Source organism: Penaeus monodon, chromosome 37, assembly GCF_015228065.2.
Source record: "Penaeus monodon isolate SGIC_2016 chromosome 37, NSTDA_Pmon_1, whole genome shotgun sequence".
Taxonomy (NCBI): domain Eukaryota; kingdom Metazoa; phylum Arthropoda; class Malacostraca; order Decapoda; family Penaeidae; genus Penaeus; species Penaeus monodon.
In genome coordinates this window covers 4888207-4907424 of record NC_051422.1, presented here as the reverse complement: position 1 = coordinate 4907424, position 19218 = coordinate 4888207, and the positions used below count along the sequence as shown (strand labels likewise).

Below are 19218 nucleotides of genomic sequence, written 5' to 3'. Positions count from 1 at the left end.
GCTTTACTTAATTACTATATTAAAGTGTGCGTAGGGATTTTTTTTCTAATGCGCAAAGAAAATTGTTTTTTTATGATGAGGATATAGAGGTGTGGAGATACAAATTTTTTTTACGAAATTACATAACCTCCAAAGAATACTTTGAGAAAACCTGCTTTGCTTCACAGTATCGCTGTGAGTTTTTGTATATTATTCTGAGTATTTATATTTTTTTCTGAGTATTACCTATATAACTTGTCCTCATTTCTCCTTTTCGCTCCCCCCCCTTCCTCCTCCTTTTCCTTCCTTCCTTCCTCCCTCCCTCACCTCCTCCTTCCTCCTTCCTTCTTCCTCCTTCCCCACCTCCTTTTTTCTTCCTCACCTCCTTCCCCACCTTCTTCCTCCTTCCCCACCTCTTTCCTCCTTCCCCACCTCCCCCCCCCCCTTTACCCCTCCCCACCGCGAGAGCACCGCGAGAACGAGCGAGCGAGCGTGTGTTCTTATCCAGTTTCAATGCGGGAGAAGAGCTAAGCTCAGATGGTCCCGTCTGCTATATTTAAATGATCATATAACTTTTTAAACTGATGCACATTTTTGGCACACACATTTCTTGGAAAATTGTTCCATGTTTCAATAGTTCTCTTTGGGAAACTGAACTTCCCGACATCTTTCTCGCCTCCCTTTACTTTCAACTTTTTGCTGTGTCCTCTGGTCCTTCTTATGTTCAAAATCATAGTCATCTTTGTCTAACTTCACCCTTCCTGTAATATAGTTGAACATCATTATCATGTCACCTCTTTTTCTTCCTTCTTCCAAAGTAGTAAGACCTATTTTCAGTAGTCTTCGTAGCTCATCTTGTGGCTGCTCTTTGAACATTTTCTAGTTTATCTATATCCTTTTTTGGGTGTGTACTACTGCACCATACTCGAGACTAGGTCTTATTGATGGCTGTAATGATCTTTACCAAGTCTTCGACCACATACACGAATGCCCTCTTCATGTTGTCAATCAGCTCTAGCATTTTATTTCATTATTTTCGAGTGTGATATTTTCGATATTCTTATTTTCGTTTGTACGGTTACTTGCCATTTCAAAGTATGGCTACTGAAGAAACACTGACAGAAATTTCTCATTAAGGATTTCACACATTTCCTCTTCCTTAGTATAAACAATGTTATCGTCTTTCATGGCGCTGATTTGATTTACTTTTAGTCTTACTATTTATGTAGTTAAAGATGAGCTTTAGTTGGTTTGTACGTTTATTGATTATATCTTTTTCTAAGTCTAATTTCGCCTCCCTCATGATTTGGGTATACTCATTTTTTCCTACTTTATACCTTTCATATGACATGGATCTCAGCAGACAGTATTTCAACTTAATTACTACATGATCACTTTTTCCTAGAGGAGGGCAGTACTCCATATCCTTAATGTCATCTTTATGCTTTGTAAATATTAGGTCAAGCATAGACGGTCTATCTAGCCCTCTTATCCTGGTATGAAGAGACAACATTCATTTATGATTTCTAGTAATTTTGCATTCCACGAATCTGGCTGAGCTCTGGGATCGAAACTTTCCCAGTCAATTTTGCTATTAAAATCCCCTGTTACAAGAATTTCTTTTGCATTAGTTTCCGAAAGTTGTAGCACTTCTTCCAGGCTCTTTAACGTTTCTTGAATAAGTTTTTGGTAATTTTCTTGTGATCACACCGATGTATGAGGTGGCATGTACACTGTGGTTATTATCATATTTACTCCGTTTGTTTCTACCTCAATTGCCTTTAGTTCTACTATGGGATCTTGCTGAATCTCTACCTCCTTTATAACAATCCTTTTCTTGTTGATATTGCTACCCCCATCCATTTACATTTGCCCTATCTTTTCTCCAAATACTGTAGTCTCTGAGTCCTAATGTTACATCGTCTACGGCGGGATCCAGTTTGGGTTCAGTGATGCATAGTACATCTGGTTTATTACTTTCAATAAATGCTTCTAGTTCTAGTAACTTCGAACATAAACATCTATATTTGTATAAATTAGTTCTATATAATCTTTCGCTATTGTCTGTCTATACATTTTGCTTCCGTTAGTTTTGCTTTGCTTGTCGTCTTTGGTCATATTTTCTCTTGTCCAGATTTTCTTATATTCTTCATCTGTGGCCAGGACTTTGGCTTTTTTTTATTACATCAGTTACCATTTGCTTGTTCATGAAGGTCCCCTTTAAAGGGCGTTTCTTTCCGTTTTCGAATAATCCCAACCTCCTGTGGGCTATGATATTCTGCTCTGAGAATTCGGAATTTACGACCTTGAGAATATTGAGAATCAATTTCTTCGTTGTTTCGCTCGATTGCATCTACTGCAACTTTTTCTTCGTGTCCCAATATGACTATGTTTACATCAGCCACTTTTGCAATATTCCTTGCGTGTTGCCCAAGGTGTGATTTGAATTCAATTTTCTTTACTGTCTCTGCAAACTGTGCTTTTTATTTCTTCCTTTGTGACCTTGATGTCTTTTTCTAACTTTTTCTTTTCTTCTCCCCCTCCTTCCCATCCCCTTCTCCCCTCTTCCCCCACCCCCTTCCTCCTCCTCCCCTTCTCCCCCTCCCCACCTCCTCCTCCCCTTCTACCCCTCCTCCTCTTCCCCACTTCCCCTCTTCCCCCATCTCCCCTCTTACCCCCACCTCCCCTTCTCTCCTCTTCCCCCACCTCCCCTTCTCCCCCTCCTCCCTTCTTCCCCCACCTCCCCTTCTCCTCCTCCTCCCCTCTTCCCCACCTCCCCTTCTCCCCCTCCTCCCCATACCCCACCCCCTCCTCCCCTCTTCCCTTACCTCCCCTTCTCCCCCTCCTCACCTCTTCCCCCACCTCCCCTTCTTCCCCTATTCCCCATCCCCCACTCCCTCCTCCTCCCCTCTTCCCCCACCTCCCCTCTTCCCTTACCTCCCCTTCTCCCCCTTCTTCCCCTCCTCCCTCCCTTCCCCCAGGCCATCGAGGTCCTGACGGCGTGGCTGACGGAGCACCGCGACCATCCCTACCTAGACGACGAGCAGAAGGCGACGCTCGTGCGCCGGACGGGCCTCTCGACGCAGCAGGTGGCCCACTGGTTCACCAACGCCCGCCGACGCCTCCTGCCGAAGCTAAGGGCGGACCTGATGAAAGAGTGATTGGGGCGTGAGAGAGAAGAGAGAAGAGAGAAACAACCTAAGAGAGAGAAACAAGAGGAGAGAAAAAAGAGAAGAGAGAGACAAGAGAGAGAGAGAGTATGTGATCGAGTGTATGTGTGTGTGGACGAGCGTGAGCGAGCGTGTGAAAAAGTGAGAGTAAGAACGAGAGAGAGAGGGAGAGAGAGGGAGAGAGAGAGAGAGAGAGAGAGAGAGAGAGAGAGAGAGAGAGAGAGAGAGAGAGTGAGAGGGAGAGGGAGTTGGTTTAGGAATAAATATCATGAAAGATTGAGTCCGAGTGCGAGTGACGGAGAATATGAATGAATGTGAACAAGCAAACGCGGATGAATGGACGAGTGAAACCAGAGACCCAAGCCGACAGTCTTTAGGAGTTCAATATATAATCAAAATTTAAAATAGACACCGATATCATCATGATTATGATTAACATATTTTTACAAGGAGTCATAAATAAGCAGTAGCTCCCCCCCCCCCCAAATAATAATAATAATAATAAATAAAAAATCAAAAGCCACTTTTACCAATATGGCAACATTGGCTTCTGGCAAAACATATGCTTATATTTTCTGAAAGAAGTGAATTTTGAGTTTATTTATGTAATTAGGTGCATTTTTTTTAAACGGTAGGTTCATGTTTGAGCCGCCGTGGTCACAGCATGATACTTAATTATAATTTTCATGTTGTGATGCTCTTGGAGTGAGTACATGGTAGGGTCCCCAGTTCCTTTCCACGGAGAGTGCTGGTGTTACCTTTTAGGTAATCATTCTCTCTATCCGGGCTTGGGACCAGCACTGACTTGGGCTGGCTTGGCCACCCAGCGGCTAGGCAGGCAATCGAGGTGAAGTTCCTTGCCCAAGGCAACAACGCGCCGGCCGGTGACTCGAACCCTCGAACTCAGATTGCCGCCGTGACAGTCTGGAGTCCGATACTCTAACCACTCGGCCACCGCGGTCATGATTTTCTTGGCAATTTAGAGCGGTGGTTTGCCATTGCCTTCCGCCCGGTGTTTTTATCGAGTCACCATCTCTATTTACCCGGTTCTGGGACCGGCACCGACTTGGGCTGGCTTACCCACCCAGTGCATGCTAGTACAAAAATTATATATATATATACACACACACACACACACACACACACACACACACACACACACACACACACACACACACATATATATATATATATATATATATATATATATATATATATATATATATATATATATATATACATATATATGTAACGAAGCTTAGACTTTATTTAAAAGGGAACTGAATCCAAGAATATATTTGTGATAAAACATTATATTATGTGTGTTACTATAACTGCATAGTACAGATTTACTAAAATTAGCAATTTACCTTACGTGCAATTTTTTCCCCGTAGTCGGACATTTTTAAGATTAGTGTAAATTTGTGAACATTATTTGTACTGTTTTATGTAGTGGCTGTTCTACCCTATGATTTTATTTAACCATGATTTCATTGTAAATAAATTCTTAATTTCGTAAAAAAATGGTTCTGATTTATTACATCCTCCAGTTTTTCAAAAAAGAAAAAAAAATCTTAATTTGAACATCTATTCTTGTTCGACAAGAATGAAATTGTAAAAGAAAGTCTGTCCACTTACAGGTGGATACTGTGTGCGTATAGCATATTCAGTACATCTAGTTATGTATTACTAAGTTGCTGCAATATACCCTGTCCGACCATATTGACCTCTTCCCCGTTAATGTCAGAAACGTGCTGTTCTGGCCACTCTGCTAAAGACTGTTGCTCAACAGCCCGTTGCCCTCTATGTGCCCAACCTGGTCATGACCATTCAAATGGCCCTGCACAGTGACTGCACAGAGCACGTGTGCCAATTACGGTGGCTCTCATAATTCCTGAGGTAGCAGTTCTCAGATTCAAACTAGGCCTTACTTTCCCCAACCCCTTACCACCCTACCACTCTCGTTGTCATAGGGAGAGGGGGGGTTAGGAGACGGGGACTGCAGCCCATTTAGGGGATCAGCCCTACCTTGGTCCTCAGCCCTCGCTTCAACTCATTTTGCTTGGTCTTTTCTTCTCTCCCTTTCCTTTTCCTTCTCTTCATTCTCTTATGTCCACTTATCATAATCATTAACTCATTTTTCACCCCAATGCTTTATTATAATGCTACGTGACCTTCGGTTATATAACAAACATCGTCTCATGAACCAAAAAACTTCCTTACCTAGGATAGGGTGGCCTCCAAGCCCACCCTATCACTATATTTTGAATACGCCGCCAATAACCTTACATGTTGACGCGACAGAAATTTTTCAAAAAATACATAAAAAACTTTCTTCCATTCAAAATCCAGAAACGCCAATCCCGACCACGTCTCCTCACTTTACTCATCACACCAGGTAGTGTAAACGTTCTACCACACCCGCCCTCAACCCCCCTCCCCCCTTTCTTTATCCCCGTCTTACCAAATTAGCTCCCGCTAAGTAGCTATCCGCTACCTAACTATCCTATAGTGCTGTGCCACCTTTGTTTGACATCTAACACATTTTGTTCTAATAATTTTTACCCTTTTCTCCACAATACTTTATCAGAGTATGTGCGACCTTTGATGATCCGTATTCGTTGCTACTAATGTGGAAAAGGTATGGATGAGAAGACATATCTTTGACCGGTTTCAATCATATCGCATACGCACACGCACACGCACACGTACACGCATGCACACGCACACGCACACGCACACGCACACAGACACATGCACATGCACACAGACACACGCACACACACATACACACACACACACACACACACACACACACACACAGACACACACACACACACATACACACACACACACACACATATATATATATATATATAATATATATATATATATATATATATAAATATATATATATATATATATATATATATATATATATATATATATATATATATATATATATATAATATGATATAATCGAAACCGCTCAGATACATCTCTTGTACCGATATTCATTCTCATTCATATCTTTTCTGCAATGGCCTTTGATGGGCAATCCATCTGTTAACTATTAACCATTCATGAGCGACGGATCCCTGACACAGCGCGAGCGTAGCTGGGACAGAACACTAAAGTCACGGAATTCCAGCACACGGACAGACATTCTCAGACCTCCTCAGCCACCCCCTCCAGAAGGCTAGAGGGTGGGTGAGAAAGCTGCGTTTCCATATGATTGAGTGCGTACCTCGCATTTTTTGACGTCACTCGCTCTTTCAACGATGCGACAGTGAAGGTTTCTCTCCTTGTGTGCATTTAAATCTCCTCTCGGAAATAAAATAACCAATGTTGTAATATATTTCTTACAACTATGACGTGTGCTGTCTACAAGAAAAAGTTATTATTCCATGACCTAAATTACTAACGTATGTTTTCTACCTGTTTGTACGAATTAATGGTTTCGCCTTATGATATTGCACCAATCTTTTTGATATACCATTTTTATAGATACTGATATTCCAAATATACACAAATCCTGTGGAAGTCCTTCAAGCACAACTTATGTTTATGTGAATTTTGAAAGATTAAGCTTTTTTGTTTAACACTTTGACATTTGTGTTTTGCTTCGGTGTTAATACGTCTTATACTGTTAGCTCTACCTGGCAATTTACCTACTTAAAATGTCTTACGCTTTTTCATCTTAGTATTTAATTAACCTCTCATTTATCTAACACATTATATTTATTCCCTGACTAGTTGTATTAAAGTTCCTTGCTTGTGGAGCTGCTTTACCGGTATTGTAATTATAGTTCATATTGATGTTTAGTCTGTCAGAAAGTTAGTGTCGCTCAGCGAACCCAAAAAAGAATAACGATGATAACTGTAATAATAAGAAAAGAAAAAATAAAATAAAAACAAACTTGTACTCTTAAATACTTATGTAGAAATAACCTATGTATCTAATCACCTTTTTCTCTCTGTCTCTGTATCTCTCCCTTTTCATTCTGCTCCTTTTTCCTTCTCACCCTTTTCTTCTTCGTCTTCGTTCTCTTCTTCTCTTTCGTCTGCCGCCATTTCTTCCTCTTTTCCTTCTCTACCTCTTCCTCCTCCTCTTTTTCCCCTTCCTCTTCCTCTTCCTCCTCCTCCTCCTCTTCCTTCTCTTCCTTCTTTCCCGTCCCCAAACCAGTCACCTCTACGTCTGACTTCTTCCTTCAAATCGTTACTTGTTTCACTTCTTTTCCTTCCTTATTCCTCTTCTCCTCCCCCCCCTCTTTTCTTCTTGTATATATATATATATATATATATATATATATATATATATATATATATATATTTATATATATGTATATATATGTATACACATATATATATATGAATGTATGTATATATAATAGACAGACAGGTTGGCTGACAGACACACAAAGACAGTGATAAACAGGGTAATAACAGCGTTAAGGGGACCGTCCCGCAGCGGGGTGAAGCGGGAGTGGGGGGGGGGGGGATCGGGCTGAAGAGGTTGAAAATGAGTTATACCATTTTTTAATAGGTATACGAATGGAGAATTACCCATCCGATTATTAGGTCCGGCCGCGAAAAATTAGGCAGTCACACAAGGGCGTAACCCCACACCTCTCAACCGCCGATCAGCCACTCTCACTCTCCCGTGGGCTTTCTAGGCCTACAGCTGAACCTAGCAACAAAGAGTTGGGTGGCGATACCCTCCTTATTGACATCTTGGAATACTGTCTCGCCCTAGGTGCTAATGCATTATAGGCCCACATATTTAGGCCTACTAAAACAGCTTCACAGCCTCTGTTTATACATGCGTACACACATGCGTACACGTGTGCATACACATGTATATACATGTACACATACAATACATACTTGTGCACAAACATACACACGTGTAGACATACAATATGAACTTGTGTGTTACATGTGACTTCTTCTTCTCAGACGAATGTGCACATAAACGTACATATGTATATATACATAAATACACATTTAGACACACATACACGCGTTTACACACATGCACTCATATCTACACACATCAGTACATGTGTACATGCACACACACACACACACCATGTGTACATGTATTTACACACATGTGTATAAATGTACACATGTACAATGTACATGTACACATGTGTAGATGTACATCCATGCAAGCATAATTTCATATATAAATACATGTACATAGACGAAAACAGTAATACAAGTGGCGTGAGACCATCAGCAGCACATTTATGGCCAAGTTAGGTTAGCAACATTACATTCCCCCTTTTCTTAGGGGGAAAATATGTCATCTTTATCATAATTCGAGAACCAATCAACATAGTTTCTAGTGATTTACAATGTTTTAAAGGAAAATCAATGTAGTTTCTATGGTAATCAGTTCAAAAAATACTTTTGAAGGATACTGACAGATAATTAACGGAAATATTCACAAATTTCAACTGCATTTATCTAAAAGAAAAAAAAGAAAGAAAGAAAGAAAGAAAGAAAAAATCCCCCTACCGCTATTCGCGAACAGTTTTTATCCGATCTCTAAATTTTGTTGGTATCGGGACATTGGATGTTATCTACCACAAATCTACGTCGCGGAAAAGCAAGGTTACAAGCTTGTAACTGTTTCTAAAACATCCTAACACAACAATCAGTGCCCCATGAGCCATTGCGTAACCTCTTGACATGTTTAAGGGAAATGCTGATGGCAGTACATCCCGCATGGGCGCGTGGCGTTCGCTTGGCGTCAGAATCACGCCGGCTTCGGTCCAGGAAAGACGGATCTGAAGTCGACGACACAGTGAATTGAGACTTTAACTATTTCTTAGTGAAGTGGGATAATAAAGACAAATATGGCCACAAAAGAAGAGCCACAACCTAGTACTACCAAGAAAGAAGAAGCCCCGCAGCAGTCACCTGAGAAGAAGCGGAAGAAGGATGATGGTCCCGGAGAAGGCAGTTCTGCATCAACACGGCCCTGGTACGAACCGTACCTCGACCGCTACTCATCTTGGAAGGAATGCTGTGAAAAAGTAAGTCCTTTTTTCCCGCCCATTCTTTGCTCTTCCTTCTCCTCCTCCTCATCATCTTCATCCTTCTTCTCCTCCCGCTCCTTCTCATCCTCTTACTCCTCCTCCTGCTCCTCTTCCCACTCTTCGCTCTTCCTTCTCCTCTTCCCCTTCCTCTTCCTCTTCCGTTTCCTCTTCCTCCTCCTCCCTCTCTCGCTCTTTGCTCCTCCTCCTCCTCTTCTTCTTCCTCTTCCTCTTCCTCCTCCTCTCACTCTTCGCTCCCCCCTTTCCTCCTCCTCTTCCTCCTCCTCTCACTCTTCGCTCCCCCCTTTCCTCCTCCTCTTCCTCCTCCTCCTCCCCCTCCTCCTCCTCCTCCTCCTCCACCTCCTCCCCCTCTTCTTCCTCTTCCTCTTACTACTCCCCCTCCCATTCTTTGCTCCTCCTTCTCCTCCTCCTCCTCATCTTCATCCTTCCTCCCCTCCTGCAACTGTAGGTGTTGGGTGCATCCAACTATAGGCTCAAATATAAGCATATTTTTGTGTGTGTGTATATGTGTGTATGTACATGTATATGTATGTATATGTGTAAAAGTGTATTCATATATATATGTATATATGTGTGCGTTTATGTATATGTATGTGTATATACATATGTTTGTGTATAGGTATGTATGTTTATGTGTGTATGTGTATATAAACTGTATATATATGTATGTTCTCCTTCTCCTCTTCCTCTTCCTCTTCCTGCTCCTACTACTCTCCCTCCCATTATTTGCTCCTCCTCTTCCTCCTTCTCCTTCTCCTACTCCTCCTCCTCCTCCTCCTCCTCCTCCTCCTCCTTCTCCTCCTCCTTCTCCTCTACCTTCTCCTCCTCCTCCTCCTCCTTCTCCTCCACCTTCTCCTCCTCCTCCTCTTCCTCCTCCCTCCTTTTGCTCCTCTTCCTCCTCCTCCTCCTCCTCCTCAACATCATCCCATTCTTCTCTCCTCCTCCTCCTCCTCCTCCCCCCCTCCCACTCTTCGCTCCTCCTTCTCCTCCTCATCTTCCTTTTCCTCTTCCTCTTCCTCTTCCTCCCATTCCTCCTCCTGCTCCTCCTCCTCCTCCTCCTCCTCCTCCTATTACTCTTTGCTCCCCCCCCCCTTTCCTCCTCCCCCTCCCCCTCCAACTCTTCGCTCCTCCTCCTCCTACTCCTGCTCCTCTCCTCCTCCTCCTCCTCCACCTCCTCCTCCTCCTCTTCCTCCCCCCTCCCAGTCTTCGCTCCCCCTCCTCCTCCTCCTCCACCTCCTCCTCCTCCTCCTCCTCCTCCTCCTCCTCTCCTCCTCCTCCTCCTCCTCCTCCTCCTCCTCCTCCTCACCCACCTCCTCCTCCTCCTACTCCTCCTCCTCCCCCCTACCAGTCTTCGCTCCCCCTCCTCCTCCTCCTCCTCCTCCTCCTCCTCCTCCTCCCCTCCCAGTCTTCACTCCCCCTCCTCCTCCCCCTCCCAGTCTTCACTCCTCCCTCCTCATCCTCCTTCTGTTGCTGCTGCTGCTGCTGCTGCTCCTCCTCCTCCTCCTCCTCCTCTTCCTCCTCCTCCCCCTCCTCCCCCTCACACTCTTCGCTCTTCCTTCTCCTCCTCCTCTTCCTCTTCCTTTTCCTCTTTCTCTTCCTCCTCCTCCCCTCTCGCTCTTTGCTCCTCCTCCTCCTCCTCCTCCTCATCTTCATCCTTCCTCCCCTCCTGCAACTGTAGGTGTTGGGTGCATCCAACTATAGGCTCAAATATAAGCATATTTTTGTGTGTGTGTATATGTGTGTATGTACATGTATATGTATGTATATGTGTAAAAGTGTATTCATATATATATGTATATATGTGTGCGTTTATGTATATGTATGTGTATATACATAGTTTTGTGTATAGGTATGTATGTTTATGTGTGGTATGTGTATATAAACTGTATATGTATGTATGTTCTCCTTCTCCTCTTCCTCTTCCTCTTCCTGCTCCTACTACTCTCCCTCCCATTATTTGCTCCTCCTCCTCCTCCTCCTTCTCCTTCTCCTCCTCCTCCTCCTCCTCCTCCTCCTCCTCCTCCTCCCTCCTTTTGCTCCTCTTCCTCCTCCTCCTCCTCCTCCTCACCTCCTCCTCCTCCTCTTCCCTTATCCCTCTCCCACTCTTTGCTCCTCCCTCCTCCTCCTCCTCCTCCCACCCTTCGCTCCCCCTCCACCTCCTCCCCTTCCTCCTCCTCCTCCGCCTCCTCCTCCTCCTCCTCCTCCTCCTCCTCCTCCTCCTCCTCCTCCTTCTCCTCCACCTTCTCCTCCTCCTCCTCCTCCTTCTCCTCCATCTCCCCCTCCCCCCTCCCAGTCTTCGCTCCCCCTCCTCCTCCTCCTCCTTCTGCTGCTGTTCCTCTTCCTCCTCCTCCCTCTCTCGCTCTTTGCCCCTCCTCCTGCTCTTCTTCCTCTTCCTCTTCCTCCTCCTACTACTCTCCCTCCCATTCTTTGCCCATCCTTCTCCTAATCATCATCATCTTCATCCTTCTCCTCCTCCTCCTCCTCCTCCTCCTCCTCCTCCTCCTCCTCCTCCTCCTCCACCTTCTCCTCCTCTTCTTCCTACTCCTCCTCCTCCCCCTCCCCCTCCAACTCTTCGCTCCCCCTTCTCCTCCTCTTCCTATTCCTCATCCTCTTCTTCGTCCTCTTCCGCCTCCCTCTTTCGCTCTTTGCTCCTTCTACTCCTCCTCCTCCTCCCACTCTTCCCTCCTCCTCCTCCTACTCCTCTTCCTCCTCCTCCTCCTCCTCCACCTCCTCCTCCTCCTCCTCTTCCTCCTCCTCCCCCCTCCCAGTCTTCGCTCCCCCTCCTCCTCCTCACCCACCTCCTCCTCCTCCTACTCCTCCTCCTCCCCCCTACCAGTCTTCGCTCCCCCTCCTCCTCCTCCTCTCAGTCTTCACTCCCCCTCCTTCTCCCCTTCTCCTCCCCCCCTCCTCCCCCCTCCTCTCCTCCTCCTCCCCCTCCTCCCCCCACACTCTTCCCTTCCTTCTCCTCCTCCTCTTCCTCTTCTTCCTCTTCCTCTTACTACTCCCCCTCCCATTCTTTGCTCCTCCTTCTCCTCCTCCTCCTCATCTTCATCCTTCCTCCCCTCCTGCAACTGTAGGTGTTGGGTGCATCCAACTATAGGCTCAAATATAAGCATATTTTTGTGTGTGTGTATATGTGTGTATGTACATGTATATGTATGTATATGTGTAAAAGTGTATTCATATATATATGTATATATGTGTGCGTTTATGTATATGTATGTGTATATACATATGTTTGTGTATAGGTATGTATGTTTATGTGTGTATGTGTATATAAACTGTATATGTATGTATGTTCTCCTTCTCCTCTTCCTCTTCCTCTTCCTGCTCCTACTACTCTCCCTCCCATTATTTGCTCCTCCTCCTCCTCCTTCTCCTTCTCCTCCTCCCACCCTTCGCTCTCCCTCCTCCTCCTCCTCATCATCATCCCATTCTTCTCTCCTCCTCCTCCTCCTCCATATCTTCCTCCTCCTCCTCCCTTATCCCCCTCCCACTCTTTGCTCCTCCTCCTCCTCCTCCACCTTCTCCTCCTCCCCCTCCCACTCTTCGCTCCTCCTTCTCCTCCTCATCTTCCTCCTCTCGTCCTCCTCCTCCTCCTCCTCCTCCTCCTCCTCCCCCTCTCACTCTTCGCTCCTCCTTCTCCTCCTCCTCTTCCTCTTCCTATTCCTCTTCCTCCTCCTCCCTCTCTCGCTCTTTGCCCCTCCTCCTGCACTTCTTCCTCTTCCTCTTCCTCCTCCTACTACTTCTCCTTCTCCCTCTCTTTCCCCTCCCACTCTGCGCTCCTCCTCCTTCTCCTCTTCCTATTACTCTTTGCTCCCCCCCCTTTCCTCCTCCTCCTCCTCCACCTTCTCCTCCTCTTCTTCCTACTCCTCCTCCTCCCCCTCCCCCTCCAACTCTTCGCTCCCCCTTCTCCTCCTCCTCCTCTTCCTCTTCCTCTTCCTCTTCCTCTTCTTCTTCCTCCTCCTCCTCCCTCTTTCGCTCTTTGCTCCTTCTACTCCTCCTCCTCCTCCCACTCTTCCCTCCTCCTCCTCCTCCCCCTCCCAGTCATCGCTCCCCCTCCTCCTCCTCTTCTCCTCCTCCTCCTCCTCCTCCTCCTCCCACCACCACCTCCTCCTCCTCCTCTTCCTCCCCCCTCCCATCTTCGCTCCCCCCCCTCCTCCTCCTCCTCCTCCTCCTCCTCTTCCTCCCCCCTCCCAGTCTTCGCTCCCCCCCCCTCCTCCTCCTCCTCCTCCTCCTCCTCCTCCTCCTCCTCCCCTCCCAGTCTTCACTCCCCCCCTCCTCCCCTTCCCAGTCTTCACTCCCCCTCCTCCTCCCCCTCTCAGTCTTCGCTCCCCCTCCTCCTCCCCCTCCTCCTCCCCCTCCCAGTCTTCACTCCCCCTCCTCCTCCCCCTCCCAGTCTTCACTCCCCCTCCTCCTCCCCATCCCAGTCTTCGCTCCCCCTCCTCCTCCCCCTCCCAGTCTTCACTCCCCCTCCTCCTCCCCATCCCAGTTTTCACTCCCCCTCCTCCTCCCCCTCCCAGTCTTCACTCCTCCTCCCCCTCCCAGTCTTCGCTCCCCCTCCTCCTCCCCTCCCAGTCTTCACTCCCCCTCCTCCTCCCCATCCCAGTTTTCACTCCCCCTCTTCCTCCCCCTCCCAGTCTTCACTCCCCCTCCCCCCTCCCCCTCCCAGTTTTCACTCCCCTCCTCCTCCCCCTCCCAGTCTTCCTCCCCCTCCTCCTCCCCCTCCCAGTTTTCACTCCCCCTCCTCCTCCCCCTCTCAGTCTTCGCTCCCCCTCCTCCTCCCCCTCCCAGTCTTCGCTCCCCCTCTTCCTCCCCCTCCCAGTCTTCACTCCCCCTCCTCCTCCCCCTCCCAGTTTTCACTCCCCCTCCTCCTCCCCCTCCCAGTTTTCACTCCCCCTCCTCCTCCCCATCCCAGTCTTCGCTCCCCCTCCTCCCCCCTCCTCCTCCCCCTCCCAGTCTCACTCCCCCTCCTCGTCCCCCTCCCAGTCTTCACTCCCCCTCCTCCTCCCCCTCCCAGTCTTCACTCCCCCTCCTCCTCCCCCTCCCAGTCTTCGCTCCCCCTCCTCCTCCCCCTCCCAGTCTTCACTCCCCCTCCTCCTCCCCCTCCCAGTCTTCACTCCTCCTCCCCCTCCCAGTCTTCGCTCCCCCTCCTCCTCCCCTCCCAGTCTTTCACTCCCCTCCTCCTCCCCATCCCAGTTTTCACTCCCCCTCCTCCTCCCCATCCCAGTCTTCGCTCCCCTCCTCCTCCCCCTCTCAGTCTTCGCTCCCCCTCCTCCTCCCCCTCCCAGTCTTCGCTCCCCCTCCTCCTCCCCCTCCCAGTTTTCACTCCCCCTCCTCCTCCCCCTCTCAGTCTTCGCTCCCCTCCTCCTCCCCCTCCCAGTCTTCGCTCCCCCTCTTCCTCCCCCTCCCAGTCTTCACTCCCCCTCCTCCTCCCCATCCCAGTCTTCGCTCCCCCTCCTCCTCCCCCTCCCAGTCTTCACTCCCCCTCTTCCTCCCCCTCCTCCTCCCCCTCCCAGTCTTCACTCCCCCTCCTCCTCCCCCTCCCAGTCTTCACTCCCCCTCCTCCTCCCCCTCTCAGTCTTCGCTCCCCCTCCTCCTCCCCCTCCCAGTCTTCGCTCCCCCTCCTCCTCCCCCTCCCAGTTTTCACTCCCCCTCCTCCTCCCCCTCCCAGTCTTCACTCCCCCTCCTCCTCCCCCTCCCAGTTTTCAATCCCCCTCCTCCTCCCCCTCCCAGTTTTCACTCCCCCTCCTCCTCCCCTCCCAGTCTTTCACTCCCCCTCCTCCTCCCCCTCCCAGTCTTCGCTCCCCCTCCTCTTCCCCTCCCAGTCTTCACTCCCCCTCCTCCTCCCCCTCCCAGTCTTCACTCCCCCTCCTCCTCCCCCTCCCAGTCTTCGCTCCCCCTCCTCCTCCCCCTCCCAGTCTTCACTCCCCCTCCTCCTCCCCCTCCCAGTCTTCGCTCCCCCTCCTCCTCCCCCTCCCAGTCTTCACTCCCCCTCCTCCTCCCCCTCCCAGTCTTCACTCCCCCTCCTCCTCCCCCTCCCAGTCTTCACTCCCCCTCCTCCTCCCCCTCCCAGTCTTTCGCTCCCCCTCCTCCTCCCCTCCCAGTCTTCACTCCCCCTCCTCCTCCCCCTCCCAGTTTTCACTCCCCCTCCTCCTCCCCCTCCCAGTCTTCGCTCCCCCTCCTCCTCCCCCTCCCAGTCTTCACTCCTCCTCCCCCTCCCAGTCTTCGCTCCCCCTCCTCCTCCCCTCCCAGTCCCTTTAACTCCTCCTCCCCCTCCCAGTTTTCACTCCCCCTCCTCCTCCCCCTCTCAGTCTTCGCTCCCCTCCTCCCCCCTCCCAGTTTTCGCTCCCCCTCCTCCTCCCCCTCCCAGTCTTCACTCCCCCTCCTCCTCCCCCTCCCAGTTTTCACTCCCCCTCCTCCCCCCTCCCAGTCTTCACTCCCCCTCCTCCCCTCCCAGTCTTCGCTCCCCCTCCTCCTCCCCCTCCCAGTTTTCACTCCCCCTCCTCCTCTCCCTCCCAGTCTTCGCTCCCCCTCCTCCTCCCCTCCCAGTCTTCGCTCTCCCTCCTCCTCCCCTCCCAGTCTTAACTCCTCCTCCCCCTCCCAGTCTTCACTCCCCCTCCTCCTCCCCCTCCCAGTCTTTGCTCCCCCTCCTCCTCCCCCTCCCAGTCTTCGCTCCCCCTCCTCCTCCCCCTCCCAGTCTTCACTCCCCCTCCTCCTCCCCCTCCCAGTCTTCACTCCCCCTCCTCCTCCCCCTCCCAGTCTTCACTCCCCCTCCTCCTCCCCTCCCAGTCTTAACTCCTCCTCCCCCTCCCAGTCTTCACTCCCCCTCCTCCTCCCCATCCCAGTCTTCGCTCCCCCTCCTCCTCCCCCTCCCAGTCTTCACTCCCCCTCCTCCTCCCCCTCCCAGTCTTCGCTCCCCCTCCTCCTCCCCTCCCAGTCTTAACTCCTCCTCCTCCTCCCCCTCCCAGTTTTCACTCCCCCTCCTCCTCCCCCTCCCAGTTTTCACTCCCCCTCCTCCTCCCCCTCCCAGTCTTCGCTCCCCCTCCTCCTCCCCTCCCAGTCTTAACTCCTCCTCCCCCTCCCAGTTTTCACTCCCCCTCCTCCTCCCCCTCCAGTCTTCGCTTCCCCTCCTCCTCCCCTCCCAGTCTTAACTCCTCCTCCCCCTCCCAGTTTTCATCCCCCCTCCTCCTCCCTTCCCAGTCTTAACTCCTCCTCCCTCTCCCAGTCTTCATCCCCCTCCTCCTCCCCCTCCCCCGCTTCACTCCCCCTCCTCCTCCCCTCCCACTCTTCGTTCCCCCTCCTCCTCCCCCTCTTCAATTCTCCTCCTCCCCTCCCTCCCACTCATCACTCCCCCTCCTCATCCCCTCCCACTCTTCATTCCCCCTCCTCCCCTCACTCCCACTCTTCACTCCCTCTCTTCCCCTCCCACTCTTCACTCCCCCTCCTCCTCCCCCTCCCAGTCTCCCCCTCCCCCTCTTCACTCCCCCTCCTAGTCTTCGCTCCCCCTCCTCCTCCCCCTCCCACTCTTCATTACTCCTCCTCCTCCCCTCCCAGTCTTCGCTCCCCCTCCTCCTCCCCCTCCCAGTCTTCACTCCCCCTCCTAGTCTTCGCTCCCCCTCCCCCCCTCCTCCTCCCCCTCCCAGTCTTCGCTCCCCCTCCTCCTCCCCCTCCCAGTCTTCATTACTCCTCCTCCTCCCCTCCCAGTCTTCACTCCCCCTCCTCCTCCCCCTCCCACCCTTCATTCCCCCTCCTCCTCCCCCTCCCACTCTTCACTCCCCCTCCTCCTCCCCCTCCCATTTTTCACTCCCCCCCCTCCTCCCCCTCCCACTCTTCACTCCCTCTCCTCCTCCCCCTCCCACTCTTCACTCCCCCTCCTCCTCCCCCTCCCATTTTTCACTCCCCCTCCCCTCTTCACTACTCTTTCTCCTCCCCCTCCCACTCTTCACTCCCTCTCCTCCTTGCCTCCCACTCTTCACTCCCCCTCCCCCTCCCCCTCTTCACTCCTCCTCCTCCTCCTCCTCGCACTCTTCACTCTCCCTCCTCTTCTCTCTCCCACTCTTCATTCCACCTCCTCCCATCTTCAATCCCCCTTCTCCTCTCACTCCCACTCTTCACTCCCTCTCTTCTCCTCCCACTCTTCACTCCCCTCCTCCTCCCCTCCCACTTTTCACTCCCCCTCCTCCTCCCCTCCCACTCTTCACTCCAACTCCCTTGACTCCAGGTATCAATTTCTTGAATTTTGTAAGTGAACAGGGGATGAGGAGGGTGAGGGTAGAAAACTTTGGTCCAGTGTTCTTCAAAAAATTTGATAACATCTACGAGATCAGAAACTTTTACGTTATTATGAATAAGGTGGGAGAAGGGGTAGTTACTACCTTTACGTTGTCAAATCTTTTTGCCTAAATTCCCATGGATTGCGAAATATTACATTCTACTTTTTAAAACTAAATCTGTCTAATATTTTTGTCGGTCGTTATCAAGACTATCGATGACGTGTCTACTTAGAATAGATAACGGTTTGAGATCTTGTAGACCACAAGAAAACGTTTGGTGACCCCATTTGGGGACCCGACCCCAGGGTTGAGAAACACTGTATTGCGTCAACAATCGGGCGGAATGAGGAAGAGGCGGACAAAAGAGCGACATCAGGGGGAATACTTTTCTCGCCTCCGTTCGTGAAAAGTGCAGAGTTAATGATTATCTAACCTTGAAACTGCATTCCTCCAATCATTTGAACAGGATAAATCCCCATGTTCTAGACAGAGAGAACAGAATTACTCCTCTGTGTTACTACTGACTCCTATAACACTCCCTTCAACACACCTATTCATTCTCTCCCTATCAAATATGCCTCTCCCCACCTCCAAAATCGAATCTACATAGGTTGCCAACTAAGTAATTCCACAATGCATTCAAGTTTTATTTTTTTTTCTCGCAATTGTTTCATGGTCGGTCGGTAGGTAAAGCCTGTTTCATTATTATTATTATTATTATTATTATTATTATTATTATTATTATTATTATTATTATTATCATTATTATTATTATTATTATTATTATTATTATTATTATTATTATTATTATTATTATTATTATTGCTGTTGTTGTTGTTGTTATTATCACTAATATTATTACTTTTACCCACGCGGCAATTATGGATTTGAGCTGAAAATATGTTAGCCAATAGGTATCGTTCACACCTGCTCGCTCGCTCGTTCGTTCAACCCCTCCATGTAAGTGATTTTTTTTTTTTTTTTCTTATGTACAAGCATGTTGCTATACGGAAGTTTGATAGCTTCTAGAAGCTCGCATACACACCTGCTCTCGCGCTCGTTGGCGTGTCGGCCCACTTTTCCGCTCCTCTTTGTCACTGAGTTTTTATTTTTATCATTTCATGCACGCGCGTGTTACGTCCGCGTGTACCCGCCCACTCTCTCTCTCTCTCTTTTACCCATCCGTCCGAAACTAAGCGTTCCATCCTCTATGCCATTTTTTTTTTTTTTTTTTTTAATGTACATACATACTGCTTCTCAATTATGATTTTCAAGAGAGAAAGAAAGGGAAAGAGAGAAAGAGAAATATTGTGAATGAGAGAGAAGGACAAAGGGAACCAGATAGCGAAGGAAAATTCTTCCCTAAGGGTAGTCAAATATAATGAAAATGGGTCAGATGTTTAGTAACGCATAATCTATCTTTGAGATTATCACTGCTTCTTGTAAAAAAAAAAGTTACATTTCTTATTTTCAGGAAAAACCTGAAGGAGACCCTCAAAGGAAGGAGAGAATGGAATTGGTAAGTAATTGTTAAACAAATTTTTTCTTCTTATTTTTTCAAAATTTTCAATCTCTCTTTCTCCCTGTTTTCTCTCTGTTTCTCTTTCTTTCTTTCTTTCTCTCTGTTTCTTTTCTTTCTTTCCTCTGTTTTCTTTTCTTTCTTCTCTGTTTCTCTTTCTTTCTTTCTTTCTTTCTCTCTGTTTCTCTTTCTTTCTTTCTTTCTTT

At 48.8% G+C, this 19218-nt stretch overlaps 1 protein-coding gene across 1 annotated transcript in view; it reads left to right on the top strand.

Annotated features, from left to right (window-relative positions):
- LOC119596174 overlaps positions 1-997 on the top strand; it is a 26632-nt gene extending 25635 nt beyond the window's left edge. Inside the window, exon 6 of the mRNA XM_037945352.1 lies at positions 863-997. Within this exon, the coding sequence (XP_037801280.1) occupies positions 863-997 (135 nt within the window). The remainder of the gene's footprint in view (positions 1-862) is intronic.
- The last annotated feature ends 18221 nt before the right edge of the window (positions 998-19218 follow it).